Source organism: Chanos chanos, chromosome 5, assembly GCF_902362185.1.
Source record: "Chanos chanos chromosome 5, fChaCha1.1, whole genome shotgun sequence".
In the NCBI taxonomy this organism is placed as follows: Eukaryota; Metazoa; Chordata; class Actinopteri; order Gonorynchiformes; family Chanidae; genus Chanos; species Chanos chanos.
The window spans coordinates 36,406,912-36,432,678 of NC_044499.1; the positions used below are offsets into that span (position 1 = coordinate 36,406,912).

General features: G+C 39.2%; 2 protein-coding genes across 2 annotated transcripts; one reads left to right on the forward strand and one right to left on the reverse strand.

Annotated features, from left to right (window-relative positions):
- Positions 1-4,463: 4,463 nt before the first annotated feature.
- On the reverse strand, positions 4,464-12,581 carry txk (TXK tyrosine kinase). The gene is made up of 14 exons (XM_030774951.1): positions 12,569-12,581; positions 10,415-10,463; positions 9,902-10,132; positions 9,626-9,685; positions 8,757-8,811; positions 8,576-8,655; positions 8,226-8,353; positions 7,972-8,046; positions 7,514-7,685; positions 6,348-6,564; positions 5,984-6,048; positions 5,674-5,792; positions 5,018-5,175; positions 4,464-4,532 (listed from the first exon to the last, which is right to left on the reverse strand). The coding sequence occupies exons 1-14, from the start codon at positions 12,579-12,581 to the stop codon at positions 4,464-4,466; spliced, it is 1,491 nt and encodes a 496-aa protein (XP_030630811.1).
- A 2,376-nt stretch (positions 12,582-14,957) lies between these two features.
- On the forward strand, positions 14,958-24,766 carry tec (tec protein tyrosine kinase). Its single transcript, XM_030773903.1, has 18 exons — positions 14,958-14,992; positions 16,231-16,420; positions 17,563-17,667; positions 17,920-18,001; positions 18,995-19,123; positions 19,350-19,396; positions 19,583-19,782; positions 20,208-20,273; positions 20,443-20,497; positions 20,599-20,678; positions 20,917-21,050; positions 21,225-21,299; positions 22,265-22,436; positions 22,913-23,129; positions 23,286-23,350; positions 23,529-23,647; positions 24,163-24,320; positions 24,686-24,766. Exons 2-18 carry the CDS (start codon positions 16,283-16,285, stop codon positions 24,764-24,766), a joined length of 1,923 nt encoding a protein of 640 aa, XP_030629763.1. The 5' UTR covers positions 14,958-14,992; positions 16,231-16,282.
- Positions 24,767-25,767: the final 1,001 nt, after the last annotated feature.

Below are 25,767 nucleotides of genomic sequence, written 5' to 3' on the forward strand. Positions count from 1 at the left end.
TGATAATCTTCTACCGTTTTCCACTCAGTATTTAGTGCACTACAACCATGCAAAATTATGACGTATTACTTTAGCATAAGTGCATAGTTGAATTAAACGGGTACAGAAACAGCTATATAGCAGAATTTACAGAGTTGTGTAAAATAATTCAGTAATGCATGGGGTTCTTTCAGGCCTTGTGAAAATATGAAACGGAACAAATGATTATCTACTTACAATACTCTCAGCTGATGCTGAATCTGGAGAATCATCCTTAAGGAATATAACAGAAAACAGAGCTTATCTACCTTACACCCAACTCTGAATTCAAAGACTTCAGAAAAATCTGGTGGTCATAATAAGAGATGGAGATTAATAATTAGTAGATAGATGGAGAAAAAACTTACATGTTGAGGAATTTGTATATGAGGTTCATCAATATAAAAGGGCAACTCTGTCTATAGGAATTAACATACAGAACATCTCTGATTTAATTTCATTACTGCACAAAGCTTAATAAAACAGACAAGAATATAGCAAGATGAGGAAGAAAGCCTAACTTACTGTGAGTGGAGCAAGTATGGTGAAAATGCTCAGAGCTTTAATCACATTCTTCATCTTCTCCTTTAGGGTACTGCACAAGAAATTGAAATTAAAATTAATTAAAATTAATTCTGTCAGTCATTTATGTGCATTATGGACCAAAACGAATTAAAAAAATTGATCACTACCAAAACAAGCAGTAAACTACCTGCAACTACTTCCATCAAATCATGTCACAATGAATAAGTGTTTCTCTTAAGTACAATCAGTTTTGCAGTGTTGTTGTTGTATTCCACCACAAATGACTAAGTAAGCACCCACTGATTTTAATTAAAGCTGGTTTAAATTTGATTACTCATCTCACCCTAAACCTCAGTATTTTCCCTTAGGAGGGTAATTTTTCTTCTAAGTGCAGTCATCCACTAAGACCAAAGAAAGCTTCATCGTGCATTACTGGTCTTTAGAATAAGATAGAGTAATAGAACACATACTTTGAGATTTGATCTAATACTTGCAGAAACAGAGTATAGTAGGCTCAGTAACATCAGGTGCAATAAACTCTAAAGAATTGAGACATAATGAACTACTGGAATCACCACCAGCATAGATCAGTTGAGCATAATATTTACTTTTCCTCCCTCAACCCATTACAGCCCCAGTCTAATCCACTGGAGATGTCAGTATATAATTAACATGTATGCTAGGCTGCCGTGCAACACCACATCTCACTGTTTGCCAACAATCTTCTGTTTTTCTTTGCATAGCCTCTTGGTTGCTCTAGGAACATGTTAGAACACTTCAGTTCACTCTTAGGATACCAACCTCAGCAAACAGAAATGCTGCCATCTAAATTCTGACACTAAACAGATTCAGCGAGGCTAAATATTTTTCAGTCGGTAACAATAACACGACTTGCACAAATGACCTGAGACACTTCCATCTTTTTAAGACAGACCTCAGTCTATATGAAGTTGGTGATGTCTGGACCACTGTGCAACCATCACCTTTACAGTCACCAGAAGTGACCACAGCTTCGGTTTGTGCAGTAAGAAGAAGATATTATACTTCAGAAATCTTCTCTTTAAGTTAGTTGTAATGAGTTGTACATTATATTGAATTTACCGCCAAATCATCTATTCTCATATCCACGGTGTTGTTATGAAAAACCGCTTGACATCCCCGCAACCACCGTACCAAGACCTGCTCAATGGTGTCTTGCAAAATCCAAATATCTTCACAAGGGTCACACCCAGATTACATAACTTCATTTTGATGGACCATTTCATCTTAGCAACAATGAAATAAACTTGAAAGAAGAAGATATGGTTGGAATACCAAAGCCTACCTGTTGAGAAGGTGCAGTGTTTAAGGTTAACTGTTCACCTTCCAGCACTCATCTCAATTACACACAGTTCAAAGTATTGCATGGAATTCATCTGTGTAAAACACGGCTTTGAACGTAACTTTTATGCAAACGAAACCTGGGACTAAGGCCCTGCTGATTTTACACACGTTTTGGTCATGCCCAAAAATGATTTTGGTCCAACTTGTAGACTACATAAGACGGTTTGGAGATCTGTGTAACTTTTGATTACCTCTGAACAAGTGTAAAATGATGTACATTTTTCCCCAGTATCTTCTATTTTGAAGGAGTTATATATCTGTCCACTGTAGTGTACACTGTGCATTAACGGTATAAAAGTGGTTCCATGGAACTTTGCATAGAGCAGCATAAAATATACATTTTAAAACCTTTAGTTTATTAATTTTATTTTGTTTAACTGGCCAACATCCTTCCTGAGTGGAAGACCAGGACAATAGTCTCTACCAGAATTGTCTCTGTATTGCATTGGGTTATACTTTACATTACAATGGCCTTCTTGCAGTGTTTTAGTTTTGTGAATATAATATAATATAATATAATATAATATAATATAATATAATATAATATAATATAATATAAACACTGGAAGAAGGCCACTGTAAAGTGTCACTTAGCATCATGATAGCATAGCGTGATGGGTGATAGTGATAATATTGATTTGATACTTCTCTCTGACATATGCAGGCACCACACACACACACACACAGACACACACACACACACACAACACCATCACTCACTCATATACGCTGTAGGTTACATATGACTATAGGCGATATATTACATGCAAAACCTATCATTCTCAAGCTTACATTGGCCTTAACAATTAAGCTGAACACATTAAAATGACAAAAAATTACAAATATAAATTTCAAATATAATTTAAATATCCAAGTGAAAACAGTATCATTATTTTGAATAAAACATGCAAAATAGAGATGCATAGAGCTATAGGCCCAATATGCAGAATATACCCTTTAACACATAGGCAGCATTCCTTATATCTTATTTAACAGTTTTTTTTTTTTTTTTTTTTTACCTGTCTGGGTATCTTTGAATAGAAGGATTTAACAGACATTCCTGAGGCACACGGTGTGTCTCCTTTACCTGCTGCCAGTTTGAATGTATGACGTCATAGCTCAAACCGACAACGATACATTAACACAAATTGTAGGCACGGCCAGTATATCCCCTGGTGGTTTGGACAAAGAAATACAAATTAAATGATCACAAATGGCTTCCAAACATCTTTTGTAGTACAGAGACCAATACTATTAAACTGGAAACCCTTGAAAACGCTCTCTGTGTCCCCCTAATTGACTGACTTAATGTATCTGTTCATTCTTGAAATAATGAGTATATGTACACTAAGACGCTTCTCTCTACTCCTCACCTACTACCACTCTCCGTAGATTGTCCATCCTGTAATTTGTCCATCCTGTAATTGCATCTAACTACGTTCGACTGCTAATTTTCTGTTGTATCTTTTTTGCTTATGCTGTACATTATTTTTTGTTCTGCTGAGGAGCAAGCTAAATCATGCCATTTTCAGATCAAATGCTCAGTTTTGTTGTCATCTTGTACACCAACTGGAGAGTCTCCGTGGAAAACCTCTCTCGTTTTTGTTGACATCGATGTCCTTTGTTTTGTTTTTCACGGATTTTTACAAAGACACTACCTAGATAATTACTGCTACCGTTACCACCACGTCTGTCTGCATTTCGAGAGGGTGTCTTTATGTTTTGATCCCAAGATTTCTGGCATTGTACTGTTAAATTATAAATTGAATCTGCTAGATCTAATAGTGATGACAATGCAAACGACGACCCAACTGTACACGTTTCAAGGGGGACACATATACGACCCCTGTCACTATAGTAATTTAGTCAGTATCTAAAAAGCTTCCTACATGACCTACGTAGAATAGCACCCCCCTGCTATCTTCACTGCTGTTGAGATAACATCATCTATACGCATTTTCACTAGGCCTAGAATTCCAGTGAAAAGGCGTCAGACGCCACAAGAAAAACAACTTGTGCTATGACCGTACAATACATGTTATTTCAAGCACGCTCTTTAAAAATGTCTCTTTTTCTTTTTAGCCTCCTACACATGTTTTCTTTATGCGACTGACTCGTGCTTGTTGAGAGAAACTGAGAGACGCATACCGCTTGAGAGAACGTAAATACGATGTATTGTTATTAGATAAAATATGGTCAGTTGGGACTGCAGCTCCCCCTGCTGGTACATATATCGAATGAACTTTGAGCAAAGACAAACCTGCACTTTCTAATCAGCAAGGTAAAGCTGACAGTTATTCTCCACTGGTTATGGACTTTAACGTTACCTGTTAATAATGTTCAGCAAAACTGACAACAAACTCTATAATTAGAATATTTATACATTTATTAAATACACGTATGCATATTAAATATTCCACATATATCAACATATTTACAATTGTATTGTGAAGTTGTAAGTAAAACCAACAGTAATGGTCAGCCCAATGAGGCTTATTTTATCGGTATGTTAACGAAGTGCCGTCCTCCGTCAGCTCTCATTCTTCCTCAGATAATTCTTTAATGTTCTGCAGAAGTTCTGAGAAAGACGGCCGGCCCTCTGGTCTCTGCAACAACAAACGAAACGAACAAATGAATATGCGACTGGACATAAACCGATTAATAAAACAAAATAATACATAATTTTCTTAGGCGAGCAGAAAAACAGAATGATATGTGGACAGATAACTGTTAGGATGGATGGATGGCCGGAAGGATGCAAGGTGCGATCGGAGTGAGGGGTGATTACGTGGAGGTAATATAAAAAAAATGAATAAATACATAAGAGGCGGTCAGGGGGGTGTTCCACAAAGCAGGTTTAGTGAAAACTCAGAGGTGGTTAAAAACCTACTAATAGAAGAGCCCTATGACCTCATTCTCTGAGCAAAACAAAGCCAAGGGTTAGAAGGAAGTTTAGTACTTGCTCTGAGTTATTTAACTCGGAGTTATCACTAAACCCGTTTTCTGGAACACCCCCAGGTGTTTGAAGAGTCTATGAAGGTTTTACATTTTTAAAATGGTGATGACAAATCGTGTTCATTAAGCTATTTACCTCATGCCAGCACCTGAACATGATTTCATAGACAGCAGCGGAGGCTTTGTGTGGACGATAGAGGCGGTGTCCCTGCGTGACTTCGTTCACTACTTCTGCGTTGGTTTTGTTTTCAAAGGGCGTCTTGCCTTCCGTGAAAATCTCCCACATCAAAACACCTGAGGGGAGTGGAGAGGTAAACAATATGCCTTCAACATGTTTTTTCTTTTTTTTTATTCAAAACTCAAATAGATGACAGCTGAACATTCATATTACATAACCTTTGACTTCTAAGTCATCCAACTAACTAATGTATCTTCCTTTGTGGGATCAGTCCCCGGAGAAGTATCCCTTGAATCAACAGCAACATACAAAAACATTCACGAATACAGAACTTTTCAGTGACTTTCAACAACCATGCAACAAAGTGCGATTAGGAAATCATGTGCAACACGTGGTGTAACATATTAAACACGTTTTGCTCAATCCTGACAATGCTGATAATCTGAATGCGTTTTTCATGCTACACAAGCTAAACATAGCAACCGCTGTGTAACACAGTTATACAGAGTGTGTCACAATGCTTACTGTGTGTGGTAAATACTATCACGTTGCATGTGCTGCACTATGTGTGTGTGTTGTATTTGTGCCGCGTTGCGCATACTGTGCTAACTCACCAAATGACCAGACGTCAGATTTGCTGCTGTATTTGCAGTAGTGTAGAACCTCAGGTGGGGACCACTTCACTGGGAATTTACAGCCGCTACAACCGCGATACTCATTGTCCAACACATACCTGCATCCATATAGACAAATGCATAATCTATACTACCAGAATCTCTCTCTCTCTCTCTCTCTCTCTCTCTCTCTCTCTCTCTCTCCTCCTTTTCTCCACAAGGAACAGGAAAAGAGAGAAGACAGCTGATAGAATATACCAGAAATAACCAATTTAGAATATACCAATTTAAGTTGTAGCTCAAAACCAACCTGGTCATCCCAAAGTCACAGACTTTAACCACATTCCTCTCATTAATCAGACAGTTTCGTGCAGCCTGGGGAAGAGAAACAAAGCAGTGCAGATGAGGTCATGACACCTCCGTGTACTCTCCAGTACTGTTGTATACACCCTGCCAACCTCTTTTTAAAAAAAGTACGTGATTTAAAAACTTAAGGACTTGTGTGTTATTTTGTACACATAGTATCTGGTGATTAATTCATCGCTGTGTGAGGCTCTATGACCTTACGTGAGTAAACAATATATTTCTTTTAACTGACATATATTTTCTGTATTCCATTTGTATTGCAGTGTTCTTGTGCTCTGTTGTTTCTTTGCGTTTGAGGTGATGCTGACCAGATCTCGGTGTATGAAGCTGTTCTTCTCCAAGTAGTCCATCCCCTCACAAGCGTCCTGACACATGGACAGCAGCCTCCCGCAGTCCAGCTTGCCATTGCTTTGTCGCAGGTAGTGGAGAAGGCAGCCGTTCTCCATGAACTCAGTCACAATACATATAGGCCTCTGAGTAGTACAAACACCATACAATTGTACTAACTTAGGATGGCAGAGCCTCCTATCATTGACAGAGAGAGAGAGAGAGAGACAGAGAGAGCGAGAGACAGAGCGAGAGAGAGACAGAGACAAAGAGAGAGACAGAGGGAGGGAGGGAGGGAGGGAGAGAGACAGAGAGAGAGAGAGAAACAGAGAGAGACAGAGAAAGAGAGACAGAGAGAGGGAGGGAAATGTCATTTTAGTAAAAAGTTCATTTTTTTTGTCAAACCTTCTCTAAATTCCCACCAGGTGATAAAATTTAGGGGTCAGAAGTTTGAGTGAGGTTAATGCTATTTTAAGTACAAAGTCTGAAAAACTGAGTTTCTGCCAGAGCACTCAACACAGGAAGTGGTCATTAGCTTCGCAGAGGAAGTGGTCACCAGTTTCTAAACAGATTCTCAGAGACAGGCCCACGGTTATGTACTTTTCTGCCGTCATCAAAGCAATAAATCTAGTTCGTATTAGTATTAGTTGTATAAGTATTAGTATTTACAGTGAAATCATTTTTTTAAAAAAGGTATCAAAACAGTGAATTATTCTTTTGTCATTAACAGTTAAATATTTCCAGCAGGTTGCTTGCTTTTGTTGAACCACTTCACTCTCTCTTTCATGCTTTTACACTTTCATGAGCTTGCATGACCCACTCACACACCACAGTTTCCACTGTCTAAGCGTACTTTCCACAGCTACACCTAGGTGCATGTGTTGTGTGTGTGTGTGTGTGTGCGCGCGTGCGTGTGTGTGTATGTGTGTGTGTGTGTGTTAGTGTGTGTGTAGGAAGCACATGTTTAGAGGTCTGACAACAGATGACTGCTGTTTTCTCTCTGTAACGTTACTACACGCTGTATACAGATGATCTTTTTGAGACTGATGTTCTTTCTTCCTATAAAAGTCATGTTTAGCGCAGAGTTGCATTCTCTCTCTCCCTCTCTCTCTCTCTGTCTCTCATCCTCTCTCTGTCTCTTACTTACGTCATTATTTTCGCCTCCTCTATAAAGTCATCTTCAGACATCGCTCCTTCACTGATAGTTTTGATGGCGACCTTACACAGTGCCCTCCACTTTCCCAGTCTGACCACTCCAAACTGCCCACTGCCCAGTTCCTTCATAAACGTCAGCTCGGACGGGTTGATCTCCCACTTATCTGCCATCACAGTGTTATGTTACCATTACAACTCTTTATACAGCATCACAGCACAGACACAGCATAAGAAAAAGAACTCTTTATCCTCGTGATGTGAAAGGGTGTGTAAAGTATCTGTTTAACAATGCAATACACAATATGCAATATTAAGTCGCTATGCATTTTTTAGCTTGTGAGAACTAAATTAAAAAGCTGATGATTGGTCACATATTTAATTCATTAAAGCCTTGTTGGAGTGAGTCACCAAGTAGAAAAATGATGGTTGTGGGCTGCATATGTTACTAACCTGAGCTGAATCCTGCGGTGGCTGGCAAACAACGACCCATAGGGCCTATAGGATACCGTAGCCTTGCCACCAGACCTGTCAATCAAGCACACCTCCAGTTTACATTTCTCAAAACATTATTATACATAGCCCACCATATACACTGATTGTGTAAAAAGAGCACAATTCTACTGATCTTTTTTTTGCCAGTGATGAATTTTTTGAGGGGAGATAAATTCCACTGAAGAGAAGAGAAGAGAAGAGAAGAGAAGTACCAGCAGCATTGTGTTCATGGTAGCGAATGACCTCTGGTATGGAGTCGAAGAGATGTTTCTCAGACAGGAAGAACTGCCCTGAAGCTGTCTGCTTGATCTGGTAGTGCCTGACATTGCCCACGTTCGGACTTATGCGAGAATCAATCAATCAATCAATCAGTCAATCAAAGCCAAATGTTTTACTAAACTTTATCAGAGATACAGGGATACACATCTACTTAGACAGTTGAAAAATCAGTCTTGCTCTTCATGTAACATAAGTGCATATAGACCTAATCCCTTACACTAAGAAAGCCCCTTTTGAGGGATAGCTTGAGAGAAACATTATGAGTATGAGTATGTATGTTTACCTCAGGGTTTTGGTGTAGACAGAAACTGTGTAGTTGCCTGGTTGACTGGAGTCTCTCACAATAAATCCACCCTCTTTAGCCTGATACATAACAGAGATGAAGATGAAGGTATATGCAGCTATGTACATACATATGTATGTATGAAAATAAAAATTTGTAATGAATTTTGCTGGGCACTAACCTCCCGTCTCAGTAAAGTCTCCGCCTCTGTTCTGTTGATGTTTTTGCAGTACCAGCTGTCAAAATGTTACATTTTACAATAAACGTATGATGCATTTTTACATCAGTACACCAGTTTACCCAGTGGTTCCTCAAACAAGGTTTCTAATTACACAGTGAATGACCTCAGTGAGTGGGTAGTGGGGTAGTTTTGTGTACAATTATGAAAATATTAAACAACTAGATTAACAATATTTTCTGTTCAACCTGTGGTGACGGGGTGGGGTGTGTGGAGTGGTTGGGGGTCAAATACTGGCAGGGAATGACTTAACATTCACCCCAAAAAATATAATTTATTGCAACACACAGTGAACAATAATACTAATAGACTGATACATATACTGATTACAGTTTATGTATTTTGGTCAGAATTCAACAGCAGGTACAACATTGTTCTCTAGCGAGGGATAAAGCCCTAAGTTGAGTTAGTTATAATGGATCAAAACATCATATTTCTTTACCATAATTTCATGTAGTCCATTTTTATTAGATTTACAGTGATCAGTGCATTTGTTAATTCATAGCTGGCTACATTAATTAAGCTAATGTTATATTAAAATGGATGCAGACATATCAAATGTCAACACATTACATAAAAACAGATGTCATATCTCTCTACTGCACCCCTAATGATCATACATTAAAACATATTTCTGTCCAAAAAATGAGTTTAGAACTCATGCGTGGTTCACAAGAGAGGTAGATTACATGATCTTGGACATTTAAAAATAAAATAAATGACTATATGCTATAAAAAATTTTCTGCCAAATCTCCCCTACGCTTGACTTAAAAGTGAACACAGGAAGTGGCACTGCTTGGCTCATACTTACTAGTTGGCCTCAATTTGGTTTTTCTCTGTGACATAATTGCTAGGAATGAAACCTTTATTCCTGGAAAGAAAGAGAACAAGAAATTGAACTGAAACCATGGAAAAGAGTATTTGTCCTTACACATTGACCTAGCTCCAGAAATACTTTTGTGGTGCTTGTACACCACGCACTCACAAACACACACACACACACACACACACACACACACACACACACACACACATACACACACACACACACACACACACACACACATGCTCACACTCTCAGACTGACCCGTATTTGTCCTGTGCTCTCCACCACAGCTGGTCTTGTTTGTGAAGGATAGTGTACTCCTCTCCCTGTTTCAGGGTCAGATCTGTGTCTTCTGTGGCTGTGAAATCATACATGGCCACCACTGTCATTCTCCCCCCCTCATCATTCTCAGGCGGAGGAGCTGGTAGCTTCTTTCTGGAACGTTCTACCTGAAAACGTGAGAATATAAATCCGTAAACCGACAGAAAAGTTCTGAGGAAACACTGCATTTATTATATATTGACCTGACTTAGGCACAATAATGCTTTATCTTAATACAGATGACAAAATTATCCGACAACATATCACAACAGAGGAATACAATGAAAAAAACCTGGGTTCGTCTTACCCTGTTATCAGGTCCATGACTTACAGCCACACTTCGGCTGAAGAGCAAAAAAATATATATATATATTGTAATTACACAAAGCCATTAAAGACAAGTAGAACAAGACCTGTTGCCCCTTGTGTATCCTTGGATATGGGCTTCCTTACCTGGCCTGCACTGTACAACAGCAGCAAAAGATGGAATAGATGGAGTGATCTAAAGGAGAACGAGAAAGAAAGAGAGCGAGCGGAAAAGATAATCGGTCAGTGTCGGTCTTGAAAAAAACGAACAAAAAAACAAGAAATCCTGATTTTGAATGACACTAGATGTGATGCTGATGTTTGCAGGTAAAGGGTTAATATGAGGTTAGTGTAGTTCACTATGTCAACACATTAACACATTAGCAGTTCACTTTGTTAACACCTCAGCTGTGTTCGAAATAACACTACTTTGTCCGGGATACCTGAAACAGCTTTTGATCTCCAACATATGACACACACAAAATACATATTTCTACAAAAATGTGAGTGTCTCAGTGTGCCAGAGGATCAAATCCAGGGTCTAGCGATTAAAGTAGGTTAAAACGTTCTGGTAAACAATATTATAATTTGGGTGGCGTAAAAGGAAAGTAAAATCTCACCGTTAGACCCAAAATCTTTACAGAGAGCAGTGAAGACTAAAAAGAGCGAGATGTTCCCACACATTACTGTCATATACAGCTCTGAGACACAATAATTCACAAAGACACTGCCCCCGCTTATGTCTGTGACACACACGCACACACACACACATACACATACACACAGAGCCTTGCCATCATGCTTTTCACATCATAATGGAAATGCATTTCCTCTGAAACCCGCGAACTTGAGAAAGAGAAAACGAGACTTCAGTGGAAGTGAAAATGTCTCATTATTCCACTCATACATCCACCAAGTCTTACACCAGACAGTTCACTGACAAGGCTGAGAGTCTGACTGAATAAAACAGTATATACCCGACAAACTATTTTCAGTGTCACCAAGGACGGTCAGTTAAACACGTCCCACATTGAACCAATGCTTTAAACTGGAGGGTAAGCAAATACAGAAACATTAGACATTAGACATTTTTTAACAAATTAGTGGCTGTTTTTCATAAACTAAATTGCTGTTGTGAATATAATTACATTGTACGAAATTCACAATCACGCAAAATCATCTTTATAAAGCAAAGCATGCTTTGTATATGCATTAATGTATAATTATAGTCAGATGTAGCATTCCTATTTACTGTGGCACCACAGAAGTAGCAAGGTACAATTTGTGAATTCTATGAAGTACATACTTGTTAAACAGCACCGGCATCACACAATGAAGCGGTTAGCCCAGCGGCTGTAATCAAGCTATAATTAAACTGTACTTCTAAAAGTACTAGTCAGGAAAAAAAAACAATACACCACAGACCAGTGGGTCAAAATTGGAGAAGTGGAATCTGAACAGATTTCTCATGTAGTTCTACACAGGTCATTCTGAATACCCATTTTCCCACTATGTTGTTTTGATACTAGTTTTAAATATTGTCATACACTGTAAGAGACCAAATTAGAGGTTAAGTTTATACACAATGGTGTTCTTTAAGGGACAAATCGTTCAAATTGCACACTCATGTTGAAGTCAACTGAATCATATAATGCCAGTTTTTATCTGTGGATGAGTGGATGTAACTACCCCGCTCCATCTGTTTTGTCCAGCACTGGGCACTGGGCCATTTTAAGTTGAGCAACTGTTTAAACAACCTAGTAACTCTGACTATTGAATATTAGGATGCCTTTACACAATGGTTGGAGCATTTGTGATTTTCTGAGTGAAAACTGATAATATGTCACCAACTCCTCTCTACAGCAAAAACCATGTACTATATTGTACTATACCATGTACTGTACTATAAACAGTAGCCTGAGAGATAACAATGTGAGAGATGTTGGCCACTACCGTTAGCTTTGTCATTTGCACTTAAAATTACGATGTCACAACGGCATAATAATACAACATCATCCATATGAGTTATGTATAATATCCTGTCGTAACACTTCTGAATAATTTCCTCACTCTCTTTATGATGTATAATAAAATTGCTGTGCTAAAATACTGTCAGTAAAATAGAATGTGAACGGTACCTCAAAATGCCAGTAGACCATGGTCATTCATGTCAGTTGGAAAAACATATTAAAACTCTTCTCCTAAACTTCCTTAAACTGAACCATTCATGCTCTATGTATAAAGGTATATTAACGTACAATGGAGAGTATTTTTATAAAAGAGTATAACTGATATACTCACTGGAGTGGATCATGACAAAGCCCGTGTGTTCCCAGTCTACACACTGATGCCTCTGTCTCTCCTTATGGCCTCAAAAACACCGAACTCTTCAGAGTGTGCGACTTCGTTGCAAGGTGAATGAAAATGGCGAAAACTTGGAGGTTAGAGATCACCGTTCAACAGTTTTGGAAGGTGTTGGTGTGTGAAACAGTCTGAATAATCTGTGTGTGTGTGTGTGTGTATATGTGTGTGTGTGTGTGTGTCTTCAGTGTAAACTGAGAGGGAGGAGATGACGTAGCTTAAACCACAAAGACACACACAAACTCACATCAACATGCACGTAAGTAAGTGTGACACACTGTCTTGACACCACAGGAAATAAGACAGCAGCCCAAGAATGACACATTTGAAGTGCACGCCTAAGGAGCTAAGATATGTTGGTTAAGTGGGCACTAAAATACTTAGTGAGAAGAATCAAGTCAATCTGATATGACTAAAATAACATATTTCATCTCCAGCAGCCTAAAGTATCTTATATATTGGATATGAAAGGGTCCACTACAATATAGATCAGTGCTGAAATCGTTATATATACATCATACATCTCTCTAATGGGTTTACATATTGAAACTCTGCTTATACCTGTATGTTTGTGTGCTATTTCCAAGCACTCTAACCTCTTGTTATACAGCAACTATATATATATGTGTGATATATATATATATATATATGTATGTGTGTGTGTCTCTGTGTGTGTGTGTGTGTGTCTGTGTGTATGTGTGTGTGTGTGTGTGTATATATAGTTGCTCTATAACAAGAGGTTAGAGTACACACACACACACACACACATACACACACACACACACACACACACCACATATATATATATATATATATATAATTGAGAGAGAGAGAGATAGAGGAAGGGAGCTGGGAGAGAGACAGACTGTGACCTTGAAAGAGAGGGACCCAAGTACAATGCTCTATGCAGTCTCTTTGTGTTTTTACATATTCCTGTGTATGACTAGTGACCTGTGGGGATATAAACTAAACCTCTGCAAACAGCTGTTATTTTTATCTTTCCTTATTCATCCTGACAAATGTCACCCTAACCATTATTACATTCTTCACAGAGAGCTGTAAAACAAAGGTATTTTCAACCAGCCAAGCCTAAAGCTTAGAAGGGAGCTGTTGAAGCTGAATTTTAACCTCTATGTCTCCTATTGAAATAAAAACAATTCACCAAAATCCGTACACTTAACCATCTTAATAGCCAATTTTATACACTTCCACTAGTAGCATACTCAGCCAGTCAATGCAGGTGCACAGTATAATTATTAAGCAGCAAAACTAAATGGGTTCAGGCTCTTTCAATAAAGTTGCATCTCTCACAAGAGAAAAAGACTCTGGCTTCAGGCATATAAGCTAACACATTAGGCATTTAAGATAATATGGTCACTGAGATTCAGTAACATGTTTGACTCGTTATTTAGTGTAGCTGCTAACGCTGCAAGATTTTTAAAAATTATTTATTTATTTATTCTCAAGATTTCCTCTCCAACCAACCGCAGATGAATCCCTGTCAATAACAGAACAAGACTGACCTCGTCATGAGCTTTATCTTCCCTGCGGTAAGTTTCAAAATAAGACATCATTTGTTAAACAAAACTGCCTGTCGCTGAACCAACCATTCTCTTTCTCAAAGATCAATCCCCCCCCCCCCCCCCCCCCCCCCCCCCCCCCCCCCACACACACACACACACACACACACACACACACACACCGCAGGGTTCAGCAACTTCCTTGACGAAACTGCATGGTAGTTGGGGGGTCAGTTGGTGTTTCCTGCTCTGATACCGCACACAGAGAAAACCTCGCATGCAGAAAATACTGGAAATATTGAACATTTAATCGTCCGGTCGAAAAGGTAATGAAGCTATTTTAAAACTATTTCTTAATGTCTCTGTTGCTCCCATGGTCTGCTTTATTAATATTGGGTGCGTCAGTCTGAGAGGACGCTGATGTAGATGGTCATATCGCTTATGTCAACATTAATCTTCATTTACATTTTAAGAAACTGAACGAAACAGATCAACACCGTCACCCTAAATTAGAAGTTACACTTTTACTTTTTACTTGTGTGTGTGTGTGTGTGTGTGTGCGCGCGTGTGCGTGTGTGTGTGTGTGTGAGAGAGAGAAAGAGAGAGAGAGACAGACAGACAGACAGACAGACAGACAGAGAGAGAGAGAGAGAGAGATTTCAGACTTCATTTGCAGATTAATATAAACCCTGTCACGGAAGTACTCTCTGACAGGTCTCCACGCCTTAGTTGCGAACGCTCTGTGAGTTCCGTCACGGGCGGCTGGTGGGCAACAGAACAGGTGCACCGATTCGACACATAAGCTGAGCAAACAAGCCACACGTAAAATGATTGCCTCTTAAAGGTAAAACCAGACAATGTCTATCTTGAAGTTATTTTCGTAGTATTATCACAACGTTTTTCCTCGTATTTAAGGCTAGAGCATTTTATAAAGATAACTGCGCGTCTCTGCATTGCTCGAATTCTGTCGGGTGTTATCAACATGCTTTTTCTCGAGCACCTCACTTTGGAGTTTAGTTAGTTTTGTTAGATTTGTTTTGTTGTTTCTGTGTCCCGTACAGTAGTGAACTGACATGTATGACAGATCTGTTTAATACAGTAGTACGTTAAAATTAAAATAAAACAGTAGAATGGAGTGAATGAGCGTAACACGAAGGGTTATTAATGTACAGCCTTAATGTGATCTCTGTTTATAAGGTAATATGATCTGACTGATGCACTTATTTTAAGTCGCTTTGGCTAAAAGCGTCTGCTAAATACCAAATTGTAAATTGAATGCGCAAAAGGGCCGTTTAGCCTAAGGGAAGGTTAGTCCATGTTTACAGTTTTATTGAAAAGGTTACGTTACAAAAAGCTCTTAAAACCCATCAGTCCGTGACGTAGGCTGTACTAAAATGGACTGTAGTGCTGTATAGTAGATCTTTATCTGGTAGTGACTGAGAAGTTTGGACAGTTTGCGTCACTATCTGTCTTGCAACAAAATATTTAACCAACTTATGAAGAACTGGGCGGTTAGGAGGATTTAAATGAAACAGTGAAAGATGAAAATGTGTACTTGTAAGTAAAGCGACTACGCCAAAGAGTGTCAGTAAGACTTCTACAGAATAGGTTGCTAACAAAGTAAGTTCATGTTATTTGTGGGTTTCAAAATTTGTTTTGCTGCTGACATTTAAATGACTTCTACTACCCTTTTAAAGAGCAATTTAAAAATAAAAAGTTTGAGTGCAGTGTTCATTCACATACATCTTGTTTATGAAGTTCTGCCTGTCATATACCAGCCTTGGCTTGGTTTTGGAGACAGATATTGGACCAAACTCTGATCAACACTTCTTTGGTCCCAACTTTTTGCTCAAGTTCTGTGCATTGAATATGACCATAATGGTGATAATCACAATGTCACTGCCATAGTGGCTCTCACCTATGAGTGTAAAAGAGTTTCTGTAGTAGAATGCTTTTAAGCTCCTCCATCACTGAACTCTCTCTCTTTCTCTTTCTCTCTTGCTCTTTCTCTTTCTCTCTCTCCATCTCTATAACTTTCTATCTCTCTATATCTGACTGTCTGAATCTCTCTCTCTCTCTCAGCTCCTGGCTTTGCACGGTCCATGGCAGCTCTGGGAGGACTCAGGTGACGGAGATGAGTGTGTCACCCATCCTTGAGGAGACTTTAATAAAACGCTCCCAGCAGAAGAAACGAACATCGCCGCTCAACTACAAAGAGAGAGTGTTTGTGCTCACAAAGAACAGACTCACGTACTATGAGGGCAAAGCAGAGGTAGCTGAAGATCTAAGCTCACTTTCTATGACCATTAGTTCCTATTAAATCTAACAGAAGGCTATGTTTCCATATCAGCTGAATTTGTTGGCAGGTAGCCTTGATCAAGCAGTTAGAGCTACAGAGCCAGATACGTAACTTAAGTCCTGTGTGCCTTGAGTAGAAATTGTAAACATGGACATCAAGATCACCCAGCTGTCAGGGTGCTGCAGTTTATATATTATGTTTACAATGTGTTTTGTCCAGTAACCTGATTAGAAATTCATATGTTGAAATGACCCATGATGTGAAATGAATGTGTGAAAATCAGAGTAGCATGTTAGTCTTATTGTGTTTCACTGCTGTTTTTCAAACATTGAATGATTATGGAGCTATTTTCGCTAATGTCAAACTTCACACAATCATGTTCTGTGTTGTGTATGCAAATCCCATTGCCTCACTCACCGGTCATGCAATGTTACACAGTGGTTAAAAGCCACGCACTCCCAACGGGCACTGGATTTGAATCAGGAAGTCTTCCCTAAGCTGTTAGAACTTTGTATTTTCCTTGGATGAGCAGAAGGAAATATCTATCATTTGACGTACACTTCATAGTGTCTGTTTGTCAGTTCACCTTACCTGTCCAGTTCCTTTCCTGCAGTCAAATTAAAGGCAGTAACTATCAGCCTTTGAAACATATTTATCATCATGAACCAGAGGTCATTCACTGCGTAAAGGAAATGATCTAGAACGTCCAGAACAAAATGATAATTCAAATATAAATCGTGTCTGTTAAAGTGAACATTTTATGTAATCATCAGAAGAAAAAAAGACTTTGCTGAAACACACAATGCTTCATTACCTCAGCGGTCATTTGTGTAGTGTCACATTTGACGTATATTTTGGAGGGTTTTTCGACTCTTTATTTTTGGTAATTTGATTTTTGAGATTTTCAGAACTGTATGTTTTCCCCACTTTTTCTGTTGTCATATAAACAAGTCTAGCAACCCTTGTTAATAGCAGTAGAAGCATTCTTTGTGTGTTATAGAACGTTGTTTGCATTACAAATGTTTTTACTGCTATTAACAAGCGTCGCTGAAACATGTGGTTGTTGCTCTGTGTGTCTCTGCTCCTCATCTCTGCTTCTCTTTGTCGTTTTACAGAAGAAAAGTAAGAAAGGTGCCATAGACTTACAGAGGGTCAGGTGTGTGGAGATAGTGAAGAATGGCGGAGTGGTTATACCATGCCAAAATAAGTACCCCTTCCAGGTAACCCTGCTACACTCGCTACTGCATAAGATCAGAAGTCCACTGCAGTGATCAGAGCATGCCTGATGAACAAGACATTAGAAGAATCTGGTTTTAGCCTTCAAAGTCAAGTGTTAAGTCATATCTTTGTAACTTGCCACATGAATGGACGAGTGTATAAGAGAGGTACTGATATAAGAATATGTTCTTTACTCTCTATCTTTGTCTTTCTCTTTCACTCTTTCTCTCTTTCCCTCTTCCTTCTCCCTCCAGGTTGTTCATGATACAAACACATTGTACATTTTTGCTCCGAGCAACGAAAGCAGGAGCAACTGGGTGCAGAAAATGAAAGAAGGTCAGTGAATGTAAACCGGTAGATCCTTAAAGTGTGTTTCATCATCTCTGTTCATAATCTAAAGCAAGATTTATCTCTTTTCACAGTTTCATAAAACCATGTCATATCTGATACAAATGTGATCCTGTGAGAACATTTTGCTAAAATAAAAAGAGGATAATGTCATTTTTTGTGTTAACTGTTTTTAAGCAAATTAATTCTGCTTAAAATGAATGGTAGAGAGTTTTACAAACATAATGTGCTACTGCAATGAATCATACCTGCTGAACTATCTGCTGAACTAGCTGCTGAACTGTGATTTACCATCTTTCTGCTGATGTAAGCTGACTGAAAGAAGAAGTGCTAAACTTATATTTGTGACAAGGGAAATGTGTCTGTCATGTGCTGCTTTTCTGTTGGAAGGCAACTGCAAAAAGTGCTCTGGAGTGTCACATAGCTCGCTGCTTTCTATCGAAATTATAAATACATTTTCGCTCTTAATCCCCTCTCTGCTAATTTTGTGTCAGCTCAGCACAGTGATACATAAGTGAATGTTTCAAATGAGCTCAGATCCCAGAGAAACCCGTTTTGGATGCTGGACTGAATTTGGTTCATTTTCAGATTGCTTTGTAGTGCTGTTTACATACATTGTGAACACAAAGCTCCCTAAATTGGTTGATTATCTGAACTGCTTGTAGCAAATCTGTTTTGGTTTACTGCTGAATGTGGTGCAGGAAAAGATTTAAGTGCTCATTCAAAAATGGAAAGACAGTGTGAATACATAGTGAACCGTTTTCTTTTTCAGTCGATCATCCCTTTGGTTATGTAAAGGAAGACTTGAGTTTTGCTCTTTTTCTAAAGACTACACACGAAGACACAGTACACAAAGTAATTATGTTAATTATTACAAAGCAGATAAAGGCATAGCTTTGTGGCGTTGTGCTCTGTTGGTGTGTCTGTGTCTGTGTCTGCATGTATTTATGAGCTGGTGTTTGTATTCTTGTGGTTATGCAGAGATTAAGCACAATGCTGCAATAGTGGCCAAATTCCACCCTCAGTTCTGGTATGAGGGAGAATGGCTATGCTGTGGACAGGCAGAGAAACTGGCACCAGGATGTGAAGAATACAACTTATTTGGAGACAGTAAGAAAACACACACTGAAACACACACACACACTGAAACACACATAAACTTGGCAGACTGACACATCCCTACACACCCAGTCAAACTGTTATAGGTCTAATAATACACGCGTGCGCAGACACACACATGCACCCGCACGCACAGTCACAAGTTTGACTGCACCTACACGTTGACGCAAATTCCCTCATGGGCGAATACCAGTTATGTTCTTTTCTTCCTCTCTAGTTACAAGAAAACCTCTTCCACCCATCCCCGGATCTGAGCCAACCAGGGTATGAGCTCTCAGTTTAACAGCTATCTCTGTGAGGAAGTTCTGTTTGACACAACAGGGAACTCTAGGCTTGTTTTTGACAGCCAAATGTTTATACTGCTGAATACCTGTAGTTGAAATTGACGAATTCACAAATCACACTGCGTTGTGGTATCTTTAAAAAACGTATTTCTGTCTCTGCAACCAGCCACCACCGCCCCCTCCTCCAGATGAGGACATAGCAGAACCATCTTCGCAAACAGAGGAGGAATCACGGGAGGAAATGGTCATTGCCCTTTATGACTTTGCAGGGATGGAGAGTCATGACTTAGCCTTAAAGCAAGGCGAGGAATATGTGATCCTTAAGAAATGTGACGCAAACTGGTGGAGGGCACGCAACAAATATGGGTATGCATGTACCTGACAGCTGATACATACACTTTACCTGTGTGTATCAAAAAACCTCAATACTTACCTATTTAAAAAACCTGTACACTTACCAATTTAAAACTAAAAAACCAAACTGAATACTTGCGTATTTAAAAAAAAACCTGTCAACTTACCTGTTTCAAAGTGACTAAAAGCATTCTTGATGCATTTCTCATTTCTGCACTAATAAGCCCTGTACTGACTACCCATTCCAGTTAATGACAGGTTATAAATAGCTGTTGATTTTGTTAGCGGTGTTCAGCACAAAAAGGGGAAATAGTATCTTATGCTCCACAGACATTACTCTGTGTTTGTGCTTGACTTAACCCTAAGATTGTTTCATGTGAAACGGCACTGACACAAATGTCATAATGATTGAAAAATACTTTTTTTTGCTTGTCTAGAGAGGAGGGCTATATTCCCAGCAATTATGTGACTGAAAAGAAATTAAACAACCTTGAACAGTTTGAGTAAGTTCATGATTCAATTCACAATTCCGATTCTCTCAAGTAGCCATACCCTTAATGATAATAATAGTGAGAACGATGAGACTGGACCTCATTCAGGTGTAATCTGAGCCTTTGCAAGACGTTTTTGTATTGGTTTTTTTTTTGTTGTTTTGTTTTTTTCTTTTTTTAGATGGTACTGTAAAAACGTCAACCGAAACAAGGCAGAAGAGCAGCTCAGGAAACTGGTGTGTATTTGTATGACTGAAGTTCTGTTATATATAGTGTAGCCCTGTGAGCATGTGATTGTGTGAGGGTTTGTCTTACTGCTGTTTGTGTGTTTCTTTAGGATAAAGAAGGAGGTTTCATGGTCAGAGACTCCAGCAGCGCTGGAGCTTACACTGTTTCTTTATATACCAAGTGTTTGGGGTAATCTCTCTCTCTCTCTCTCTCTCTCTCTCTCTGTCTCTCTCTCTCTCTCTCTCTCTCTCTCTCTCTCTCTCTCTCTCGCTCTCTCTCTCTCTCTCTCTCTCTCTCTCTCGCTCTCTCTCTCTTTCTCTCCCTCTCTCTCGCTGGTTTCTAGAGTCTCTCTGTCTGGATGTGTTATGTCCTGCTGTTGTGTTTATGTGTGTTCTTTATCAGCTGTTGTGTGTTTGTCGGGTCACAGGGACAACGTTAACCCTATTAAGCATTACCACATCAAAGAGACGCAGACGACACCCAAAAAGGTTTACCTGGCAGAGAAATACCATTTCAGTACCATACCCGAGCTCATAGAATACCACAAGCACAATGCCGCGGGTAAGGCTCAGACACACACAGGCCATACATTTTAAATAGGAACCTGAATATACAAAATTCCATACGTACTCTCACTGTCTCACTGTGTGTATGTACGTGTGTATGTGTGTATATGTGTATCTGTGTGTGTGTGTGTGTGTATGTGTGTGTGTGTGTACATGCGTCCCACTGTAGGTCTGGTTGCTAGACTACGATATCCTGTGGGAAGTCAGGGCAGAACAGCACCTACAACAGCAGGATTCAGCTATGGTAAGATAGCATGCAAGAACACACAAGCACACGTGTACACACACACGCGCGCACACAAAAACCCACACCCCTACTCTCAGTCAGTCTCAGTTGTGGTATGTATTCTTATTGTTCTCTCTTTCTTACTCAGACACCCGCACACACACACACACACACACGCGCGCACACACACACATGCCTGCACACACGCACACAAACACACAAACAGAAAGACATGCACGCTAAAGATAGTGTACATATGCAAATAATCATCCAAATTGGCTGTAAGCTCCAGCACTTGCAATGCAAAATATTCACTCAAAAATGTCTTGCCGCAGAATTCACCTCTAAGCAGCTCTCACATTTATGCATTTAAATAATGTTATTTAAGTAGCATTTTATTTAAGTGCTTTACACTGTAAGCGAACATTATTGTTACAAGATAAGTGAATTAGGTCTTAGGGTTGGCGTAATAGATTTGAGTGCTTTCACACAAAGGTTCAGATGAGCTTGTGCTTTTATTGAAGTATATATGTGATAAGCCACTTCAACACTACAGTATGAAACCACACAACATCCGTGGCATCTCAGATGCTAATAAAATGCTGTGTGTCTCTGTGCTATGAAGTAAAATGTTTGATATTGTTTGTTTTTGTAAGGAATCATTTAACTTGTAATAAAGAAGTAATACCTTCCCATCACAACTGACTGGACAATATTGTAACCAAGCTTTACACAAATAATTAAAGTTAACTCCATTATGAGGAAAAAAACATATTATAAAAATATGTTTAATAAAATATTGCCCTATGTATAGGTTGAAGTTGATGTTAATTAATGTTACAATATTGTTGCAGTGATAACGATTGTGACTTTTAGGATGCTATTAAGATGTCTAGAATATTATATGAGTTAAACAACTGAAATGATATAGATGACATGTTGTGTTAAGTTTTGTAATAACAATAATGTGTTTGCGTTTGTAGATAAGTGGGAGATCAACCCGTCGGAGCTGACGTTTATGAAGGAACTGGGCAGTGGGCAGTTTGGAGTGGTCAGACTGGGAAAGTGGAGGGCCCAGCACAAAGTGGCCATCAAGGCCATCAGGGAGGGAGCCATGTCTGAAGAGGACTTCATAGAGGAGGCCAAAGTGATGATGTGAGCTATACACCAAAACACATACAAATACCTATTTACTTTGTCCTATAATCAAATACACATTGCTAGTAAATGACAAACCAAAGTCAAATAGATTTAAATGGCAAATTGGACTAGGCTGATAAGACACTAACAGTTCGTGATTTACGCCTTTCACCTGCCGCTAATCCTGTGGCCCGTTCGTACAAAGGAGTGTTAGCTGATGTTAGGGTGGTTCCTCAGAACTGGGCGTGTCATGGATACACGAACATTCAACACTTCCTTAACACATATTTTATGACAAATATAACATTCTGGTACCAGCCACAAAATCCAGTCTCTCTCTCTCAAAACTGGCTCAAAACAATCTTTGTGAAATTAACATAATGAACCTTCACACGCCTACAACATTTTTCCCTCTCCATAGTGTTTACTGAGGCAAAGCTAGACCTCCATAAGTACTTGCTATGAGATGTCTTTGATTTCTCTGTGCACAGGAAGTTGTCTCACCCTAAACTGGTTCAGCTGTATGGAGTGTGTACTCAGCAGAGGCCTATTTACCTGGTGACAGAGTTCATGGAGCTGGGCTGTCTGTTAAATTACATCAGGCAGCGACGGGGCAGCTTCAGCCCCCAGGACCTGCTCAGCATTTGTCACGATGTGAGCCAGGGCATGGCTCACCTGGAGGCACATGGATTCATCCACAGAGACCTGGTGAGAGAAGACACACACACACAAACATGCACACACACTCAAACATGTACCCCGCCACATAAGATCAACAGTCAGTACTAAACTGTCAGTACTATGTTCTCAGGTTAAAGAATTATACATTGAGTGAAGATTAACAGAGATTGTATTTATTTACAGGCTGCAAGAAACTGCCTGGTGAACGACGCACTTATTGTGAAGGTTTCAGACTTTGGAATGGCAAGGTACAAGTCTGATCACAGCCTCAGCCTCCTGTACCAGACATTACCCTAAAAGACTGAACTCTACCTCATCTAATCTTACTCAATGTCAGTCACCTTCAATACATCTGTCACACTTAAACTGAAAGTCTTTTGTGGTTGTCTGTCAGTTTGGTGCTGTTCTGTGCTCTTTGGCCTGTAGGTATGTGCTTGACGACCAGTATACCAGCTCATCTGGGGCAAAATTCCCAGTGAAATGGTCTCCACCTGAGGTTTTCAACTTCTGCAAATACAGCAGCAAATCTGATGTCTGGTCATTTGGTGAGAGAGTGTGTTCATTACTGCCACACAAGTGTAATTGTATTAAAGATGTAACTATGTATAATATATTATTTGAAGAAAACAGAGGGTCAATTTCAAAAAGGTTAATGGAAACAGAAAAAATAAATTATGTAACATAACTTTTGGGGTTAGGGTACTTTTTGTAATATACACAACACCTAAATGCTTATTAAAGCATTTTATAAACATATTTTTTATTTGTGTTTACAGCTTATTGTGTTTCCCTAGTTACATTAACACTGCCTACTAGATTTCCAGAAACTATAACTCTCTATAAAATCAATACTTGCATCTCTCAGGGATTTTGTAAAGTATATGTATAGCTTTGTGATGTTTGATGTTGTTGCGTGCGGAGGCAGTCTCAAAATAACTGTTTTTACCCAGGTTGTCTCTTGTTAGTATGTGTTGTGATGGTTGTTATCGTGTTTGTTTGTGTTGTGATGGTTTTTATTGTGTTTGTAAGGGTTTTGACGGTTGTATGAATCATTTCTCAGGTGTGTTGATGTGGGAGGTCTTCACAGAGGGAAAGATGCCCTTTGAAAAAAACCCCAATCATGAGGTCGTGATGATGGTGATGGAAGGTCAACGTCTGCTTCGTCCCAAAAAAGCCTCCTCCAGCATCTATGACATCATGCAGATGTGTTGGCAAGATGTAAGGGTTTACTCCTGTCACTTCAAACAACTGCAAACCACTCCATCTCCTCGTAGTTAATTGCAACTCTTATCTTTGAATCATATTTAATACGGTATTATTAGTTCCAGCGACACTGATTTACATATTCTGTCTTAGGTCCAGGTCCCTTGTTTCACTGTAATTCTGTTCACCTGGTTTACTTGTCTCCTGACCCACATGCATACAGAATACTTCTGAAACTCATTGCTTTCACATTCAGTTTAATATTGGACTGAAATACAACCAGAACCCAACTACATCTATTAATATGTCTGGATATACAGATGTGCCTTTGGGTTTGTTTTCTGAACTTTTTTTTTTTTTTTTTTGGTTTGGTTTCTTAGAAACCAGAAGACAGGCCGTCATTTGCACAGATCTCCCTGATGATAACCGACGAGCTTGAGGCAGATGGAGTTTCTTCATGAGATTTGATTGGAGGCCTCTAATCATCCACCGGTCGGCCAGTGGCAGGCTGAACGTCGTCAGTGAGACAGTCTCCTACCGAACTTTACAGTTCTTTCAACGATGACTGATTCGGCTTACGTTCACGGTCAAAGGAGAACAGTGTCTGCGAGTTAGATCATTAAGCAGGGCTCTGAAGTGACTTTTACATTAGCTTGTTAGAGAGGTAGTCTGTATAAACTGAAATGTCTGAACTGAGAGAGATATGTAAATGGTGCTTTGAGAAACATATTTGTGGTTTTGTTTTTTGTCCCCACTGTGACACTGTACGTTTAACATGCAGAGGTACCTCATCCTCATGTATGTCATTTCTCATGTATGACAGTAGTGTCAGTAATGCAAAGTCATAATTTCCATTGTGGGCCACACATGATAATGTTCCATGCCATACAGTTACATTTTATACAAAGGAAATAAAATATTAATTATAAAGAATAATGGCTGATGTTTTCTTTGAGCGTTAGACATACCCTCTGCACACACACACACACACACACACACACACACATTATTTCTTCAAATCAATATGATTTATGCATGAATGCTGCTACAGATAACACCTGCTGTCAGATACCTTAGCAACCGCTCTCTCTTTCACATCTCTCTCACACACGCACACATACACAGAGGCTCTTGTTGCAGGTAGTCGCAAGTCATGTTCTGGCGGGCGCTGAGTACTTCGTTTTGGTTCTTGGAAGTGGAGGCTCACGTTCTCTGACCATTTGAAAGGTAAGGGGGGACTGTAGATAAGAGTTTCGTGCAAGAACAGGTAATTGTTTCACGGAATTATGTTACCTGTCAATATGCAAAACAGTTTCTTTTTTCTACATCTGCTGCTAGCCAAAATACATTGCTCACTATTATTATCACTGTCATGCGGAGACACAGTAACATCTTAACTCTCATTAGGGCTACACAGATGAATGTCTGTACCTATGTTGAATTTGAAGAGATTTGGGTTTAA

Excerpts from the sequence above, each read along its gene's own strand:
- txk (XM_030774951.1), bottom strand. Across the intron at positions 8,812-9,625 it reads AACCAAATTGAGGCCAACTA|CTGGTACTGCAAAAACATCA; the intron begins GTAAGTATGAGC and ends ACATTTTGACAG. Across the intron at positions 4,533-5,017 it reads TGTTCAGGTGCTGGCATGAG|AGACCAGAGGGCCGGCCGTC; the intron begins GTAAATAGCTTA and ends TTGTTGTTGCAG.
- tec (XM_030773903.1), top strand. The coding sequence starts at position 16,283 with ATGAGTGTGTCACCCATCCTTGAGGAGACTTTAATAAAACGCTCCCAG. Across the intron at positions 21,051-21,224 it reads CCACAAGCACAATGCCGCGG|GTCTGGTTGCTAGACTACGA; the intron begins GTAAGGCTCAGA and ends GTCCCACTGTAG. Across the intron at positions 23,130-23,285 it reads GATTCATCCACAGAGACCTG|GCTGCAAGAAACTGCCTGGT; the intron begins GTGAGAGAAGAC and ends ATTTATTTACAG.